We start from the raw sequence: 7,500 nt of genomic DNA on the forward strand, positions 1-7,500 counted from the left end.
GACAAGATGAAGGCAAATTATGTACCGTTTTGCAATCAAATCAAAATTACTGCCTGACATATCACAAAATTAAGGAAGGAAAAAGAAATATAATTCCATGATTATCATTCATGAAAAGTGTAAGAAAATGGAAAGATAGATGTGTACTAAAATCTCTGCAGTCTTTTTCTCTTCGCTTCCCGTCTCTCTGTTCCCTTCTCTGCATCCCTCTCTCTACCTCTCTCTATTTCTCTTTATTCCCCTCTCTCTGCATCTCTCTCTTTGCCTCTCTCTACATACCTCTCTTTAACTCTCTCTACTTCCCTCTCTTTGTCTCTCCCTACATCCCTCTTTTCCCTTTTCTCTCTACATTCTTTTTAACTCTCTCATCCCCCAGACACTAGTCAACGACCCAACATCACTCGCAAGGTTGAGAGAGAGAGAGAGAGAGGAAGAGAGAGAGAGAGAGAGACAGAGAGAGAGAGAGAGAGAGAGAGAGAGAGATAGAGAGAGAGAGAGAGAAAGAGAAGAGAAAGAGAGAGAGAGAGAGAGAGAGAGAGAGAGAGAGAGAGAGAGAGAGAGAGAGAGAGAGAGAGAGAGAGAGAGAGAGAGAGAGAGAGAGAGAGAGGGGGGGGAGGGAGGGAAGGAAGGTGGGAGAGAGAGAGAGAGAACAAAAGAGAGATGGAGAGAGAATTATTTTTTCCCTTGTCCTCCTTTTTCTCTCCTTTCTCTAACCAAAGCCTGCAACATCAATCAACATAGATCGCAGGCAGAAATCGGATGAGGATAATCATAATCCACTTCCTTCTGGATCTGCACAGTGATCCAGAATCGCCAAAACCTGGCCAAACCTCCACGTAAAAAAAAAGCATCTCAGTCACAACTACACAAGCCCATAAATTTCGTAAGTATATACCATCTTTACATCGGTTTATGACCCACCTAAGCTCTTAAATAATATAATTTAGATATCTGATATTGGGAAATATACATTATCATATAAGGAAACTTGATTTGCGACCAGGAATTCGTGATTCTGGACCAATGTGCATCGTTGCGACAAAGTTCATTAACAAAGTTGGACGGGTGGGATACCATGCATGGGTTGCTTTTGGTATTGGGGACTTTGGCTTTTGGTACGAGGCGAGTCGTTGTAAGTTCCTCGGTATTAAGGTTGTAATTCGTATTGGCGTTTGATGAATGGAATTTATTCATGCCTTATTTTGTCTGATAATATGTGTGTGTGTGTGTGTGTGTGTGTGTGTGATTCTGTGTACATATGTGCGGAATGTGTGTGTGTGTGTGTGTGTGTGATTCTGTGTACATGTGTGCGGCTCATTTTATCTGATTTATTCATTATGTTTTTGTATCGAGATGTTAAAGTTATTTTTATTTGTCTTTGATGAATGGACTTTATTCATGCCTTATCTTATCTTATCTGATTTATTCATTATATGTACGTATCGAGATATGTAAGTTATTTTTATTTATCTTTGATGAATGGAATTTATTTATCTTAAATTATTTGTTTATTTAATATGCGTATATATTGAGATATGTAGTTTTTTTCTTTTTAATTAGGGAATTTGCATTATAATTATGATCACTTTTTGTACCATTGCTACTATGTACCGATTTATCCTTGCTATTGTTATTATACTTAGTATTGCTATCATCATTTTGATTATTGCTATTATTATTATTATTATCATTATCATTAATTTTTTTTTTTTTTTTGTTATCACTATTGATATCATCATCATTATCAATATTATTATTATTACTATACATATTATAATGATCATCATCATTACTATTATCATTATGATAGAAATAATGATAATTATCATTACTTTTATCATTATCAGTATTATTACCATCATTATAATAACCTTTCTTCTTCTTCTCCTTATCATTATCATTCTTATGATTACTACTTGCATCTTTATCATTACTAATATCATCATTGTCATCATTAGTATCATCATCAATATCATCACTGTTTATATCATTATCATCACCATCATCATCATCATCATTATCCTTCTCACCATCATTGCCATCATCAATTAATACCATCACCATTACCATTATTGCTATAAACACGAAAGAAATAAACAAAAGCAACCATATACCCAACACGAACTCAAGGTCAAGCGATTCCCATTAAGTGAAGACCTTTTGAACATCCAACTTGGCGACCCTTAACTCGTTCACCAAAGTTCATGGCCTCTGAGGACAGATATCACAGGCAACAGTTTCAGATATTCGAGGAAGGCTTATGAGTGGCTTTTGGGAGAATCTCCCTTGGCGCTGATAGGGCAAAGGAGAGGGAGAGGGAGGGAGAGGGGAGGGTGGGTGGGAGGGAGGGAGGGAGAGGGGGAGGGTGGGTGGGAGGGGAGGGAGAGGAGGAAGAGAGATGGAGGGAGAGAGGGGGAGGGAGGGAGGTAGAGAGAGAGAGAGAAGGAGGGAGAAGGGGAGGGTGGGAGGGAGGGAGGGGGAGAGATAGATAGAGGGAGGGAGGGAGGGAGGGAGGGAGGGAGATAGATAGATAGAGAAAAGAGAGAGGGCGGGAGGAAGGGAGGGAGAGACGGAGGGAGAGGGGGAGGGTGGGAGGGAGGGAGAGACGGAGGGAAGGAGCGAGGGAGAGAGGTAGAGAGAGAGAGAGAGAGAGAGAGAGAGAGAGAGAGAGAGAGAGAGAGAGAGAGAGAGAGAGAGAGAGAGAGAGAGAGAGAGAGAGAGAGAGAGAGAGAAAGAGAGCAAGGGAGGGAGGGAGAGAGAGGGGGGGGAGAAAGAGAGAAAGAAAGAGAGTGAGAAAGAGAGTAAGAGAGAGAGAGAGAGAATAATATTTCCCCTGTCCTCCTTTTCCTCTCCTTTCTCTAATATAGACCAACAATATGGAGATAAAACAAAACACATAAGAAGCCTGACAGACAGCTGAAAAGTCGAAAATTTCGTAGTTGAATAATTAAGAAACAAATATTTAAATCATCTCACTTCAAGATTCTGTTAAACTGAAGAAGGATTCTAAGAATTTTGATAGTTGATTTGCAACATTTTCTTCTAGCACTTTAAAATATCACTAGGAGTAGAGAGAAAAGGAGGATGAGGATAACTCACTGAAGGCCAAGAATTGAACAAAATGTTAATCTAATTTCAAATAGTCGAAAACACGGAAAAAATATATATTCACACCCACACACACACACAACTCTCAAACACACACATACAAAAAAAAAAACACGCACACATACCCAAACACAAGCACACACAAACACACACACACACCCACACACATATCCACACACACATAAAACGCACATACACACAGGCCCACACACACACACGCATATCCACACGCACACAAAAACACCTACAAAACACCCACACACACATACATATCCACACCCACACAAAAACACACACATACACCCACACATAAACATTCGCCCACATACAAGGAAACACCCCCCCACACACAAGCACCCACACGCACACAACCACCCACCCACACACAGCCACCCCCACACCCACAAACACCCACACACACACAATCACACGCACACACAAAAACACACCCACACAACCACCCACACACACAAACACCCACCCCCACACTCAAACACTGACACACACAAAAACACACCCACACACAACCACCCCCCTCACACAAACACCCACACTCACCCCCCACACCCACCCACACCCACACACACACCCACACACCCACACCCACACCCACCCACACCCACACCCACCTCGCCCGCGTAGTGTTGCGCGTGGATGAAGTTGCTGTAGAGGATGAGCGACTGCAGGGGCGTCCAGCAGATCACGAACACCAGCAACACCACAGACACCATCTTGACGACCCGCTTCTTGGCTCTCGTCGCGGTGTTGCGGGCGGGGGCGGAGTGCTCGCCCGGAAGCTGGGTCATCCACAGCCTCCACACCACCAGTCTGTTGGGGAGGGGAAGGGGTTGGGAGGAGGGGGAGGGGGTGGAGGGAGGGGGGGGTGGAGGGTGGTAGGTGGGAGGGGAGGAGATGGGAGGAGGAGGGTGAGGAGAGAGGCGGAGGGAGAGAGGATGGAGGGGGAGGGGGAGGTGGAGAGAGGATGGAGGGGGAGGAAGGGGAAGGGGGTAGGAGGATGGAGGGGGAGGTGAGGAGGGGGTAGGTGGGAGGGGGACGGAGGATGGAGGGGAGGTGAGGAGGGGAGGGAGGTGAAGAGAGGATGGAGGGGGTATGTGGGAGGGGAGGGGAGGAGGGGGAGGATGGAGGGGAGGGGAGAGGTGTGAGGGGAGTAGGTAGGAGGGGGAGGGAGGATGGAGGGGGAGAGAGGATGGAGGGAGGGGGAGTAGGAGGGGGAGAGGGAAAGGGGGGAAGGTGGACATGGAAGAGGAAATGGGGTAGGGGGAAGAGGGAGAAGGATGAGGAGAAAAAGGAAGAGAAGGAGAGAGAGAGGGAAAGGAGAGGCGGGAGGAGGAAGAGGGAAATGGGGTGATTATTCTCTAATAATGAGTTAAATTTATCGGTGACTTCTTTGATTGATGTGTTGGGCTGTGTGTGTGTCTCTGTGTGGGTGCGTGTGTGTGTGTGTGTGTGTGATTCTGTGGACATGTGTGCGGCGTGTGTGTGTCTGTGTGTGTGTGTGTGCGTGTGTGGGTGTGATTCTGTGTACATATGTGCGGCGTGTGTGTGTGTGTGTGTGTGTGATTCTGTGTACATGTGTGCGGCGTGTATGTGTGTGTGTGTGTGTGTGTGTGTGTGTGTGTGTGTGTGTGTGGTCATCTTCTTATTGCTGGTGCTTTAATTACTAAATAACTTCATCGTACTGATCATTATCATTACCCTCACCACCAACACGCACACAACACCACACCAACATCATCACCATTAATAAACAGCCCATCAACACCCCTTACCCCCTAACCCCCCCCTCCCCCTCCACCCCCACACCAACATCATCACCATCATCATCACCAACACCCCATCAACACCCCCTAACCCCTCCCCCACACTCCCACCACTACACCAACATCATCAAAAACACCCCCTCCCCCCTCCTCCCCCTCCACCACACCAACATCATCAAACTAACCCCTCATCCCATCTCCCCTCACCCCCACCACCACACCAACACCACCATTCACAACACCCCCTACCCCCTCATCCCCTACCTCTCCACCCCCCACCCCACCAACCACCCCCACATCCCCCTCCACCCACTTCACCCCCCTCCACCCCCACCCCCCTCCACCCCTCCCAACCCCCCCAACCACCATATCCCCCTCACCCTCCACCCCCTACACCCCTCCACCCCCTCCCCTCCACTCCCACCTCACCCCCCACCCCCACCCCCCTTCCAACTCACCCGTAATTCAAGAGCATGATCCCCACGGGCAGGAAGTAGAGGGCGATGGTCACCACCCCCTGCATCCCCTCCCCCTCACCCTACCCCCCATCACCATCAACACCCCCCTCCCAACTCACCCCCTCCCCTTCCCACCCACCACCACACCATCAACACCCCCCTCCCCTCACCCCACCCCACACCACCCCCCACATCCCCCTCCCCCCATCTCCCCCTCCACCCCCAACACCCCTCACCCCCCATCCCCCCTCTACCCCTTCACCCCCCCTACCCCCACCCCCACCCCCTCCAACTCACCCGTAATTCAAGAGCATGATCCCGACAGGCAGGAAGTAGAGGGCGATGGTCAGCAACGTGTAGAACAACTTCTTGGAGTCGTAGGTCGTGATGCACATCCCGAGCGCGGGGTCGAAGCGAACTTCCTTGGGCCAGTACTCGTCGCAGTGCCACGAGGTGAAGTTCTTCCACTGGGGGGGAGGGGGGGGGGGGAAATGTAAAGAGAGGAGAGAAGTGGGGTTTTATTTTTTTGTTTATAGGGGGGGGGGTGTTAGGGGGTTATTATTATTTATCATTATTATATCATTTATTATTTTTATACTTATTATTAGGGGGGTGTTAGTGGGTGTTGCGGGGGTTCGTTTCTGTTTAAAGAGGAGAGAAGTGGGGTTTATTTTTCTGTCTAAAGGGGGGGGCGTTAGGGGGTGAAGTTCTTCCACTGGGGGGGAAAATATAAAGAGAGGAGAGAAGTGGGGTTTATTTTTCTGCTTATAGGGGGGGTTGTGGGGGTTCTTTTCTGTTTAAGGAGGAGAGAAGTGGGGTTCTTCCACTGGGAGAAAAAAATGTAAAGAGAGGAGAGAAGTTGGGTTCATTTTCTGTTTAAAGGGGGGCGTTAGGGGGTGAAGTTCTTCCACTGGAGAAAAAATATAAAGAGGAGAGAAGTGGGGTTTATTTTTCTGTTTAAAGGGGTGGGGTGGGGCTGGGTGGTTCGTTTCTGTTTAAAGGGGGGGTGTTAGGGTTTATTTTCTGTTTAAAGGGGGGGGTTAGGGGGTTTATTTTCTGTTTAAAGGGGGGGGCGTTAGGGGGTGAAGTTCTTCCACTGGGGGAGAAAAAAATATAAAGAGAGGAGAGAAGTGTCGGTTTATTTTTCTGTTTAAGGGGGTGGGGTGGGGGCGTTAGGGGGTTCTTTTCTGTTTAAAGGGGGAGCGTTGGGGGGGGTTCCTTTCTGTTTGAAGGGGGGGGGGGGGTTAGGTGGTTCTTTCTGTTAAAAGAGAAGTGGGTTTATTTTCTGTTTAAAGGGGGGGGGGAGCGTTGGAGGTTCTTTTCTGTTTAAAGGGGGGCGTTAGGGGTTCATATCTGTTTAAAGAGAAGTGGGTTTATTTTCTGTTTAAAGAGGGGGGGCGTTAGGGGGTTCTTTTCTGTTTAAAGGGGGGCGTTAGGGGTTCTTCTCTGTTTAAAGAGGAGAGAAGTGGGTTTATTTTCTGTTTAAAGAGGGGGGGGGGGCGTTAGGGGTTCTTTTCTGTTTAAAGGGGGGCGTTAGGGGTTAGTGCAGGGGTTGGCAATTAATTTTTGCAAGGGGCCACATGAGAAACCTGAGTTGTATCAGAGGGCCACACCAACAATAACCTTCTTCCATTGTAAAATGCACTAAATCATATATTTAGTGCATTATATATTTAATAAACTATATATATTTAATAGATATATATACTTAATAAATTATATATATTTAATAATTATACATACTTAATAGATTATATACATTTAATAAATTATATATTTGATATATTATACCCACAAAGGGCCGTAGTTTGCCCAGGTCTGGGTTAGTGGTTAAAATGGGGGTGTAATTACTATCGATGTTGTGCTTAATGCAATCATCATTACTATTATTATTATTATCATTATCATTATTGTTATTATTATTATTACTGTTATTATCATTATGATAATTATTTATTATTATTATTATTATTATTATTATTATTATTATCATTGTTATTTTTATCATAATCATTATTATTATTATCATTATTATTATTATTATTATTATTATTATTATCATTATTGATATTATTATAATTTTTATCATTATTGATATTATCATTATCATTATTATCATTATTATTATCGTTATAATTATCATCATTATTATT

At 45.5% G+C, this 7,500-nt stretch overlaps 1 protein-coding gene across 1 annotated transcript in view; it reads right to left on the reverse strand.

Annotated features, from left to right (window-relative positions):
* The window catches only part of LOC113830513 (QRFP-like peptide receptor), a gene marked incomplete at its 5' end in the record, with an annotated part of 124,591 nt that overhangs the window by 24,107 nt on the left and 92,984 nt on the right, over positions 1–7,500 (reverse strand). The window contains 2 exon segments of the mRNA XM_070144016.1: positions 3,738–3,936; positions 5,645–5,814. Coding sequence (XP_070000117.1) covers positions 3,738–3,936; positions 5,645–5,814 — 369 coding nt within the window.

The sequence above is a fragment of the Penaeus vannamei genome, chromosome 31 (genome assembly GCF_042767895.1).
Source record: "Penaeus vannamei isolate JL-2024 chromosome 31, ASM4276789v1, whole genome shotgun sequence".
Lineage (NCBI taxonomy): Eukaryota > Metazoa > Arthropoda > Malacostraca > Decapoda > Penaeidae > Penaeus > Penaeus vannamei.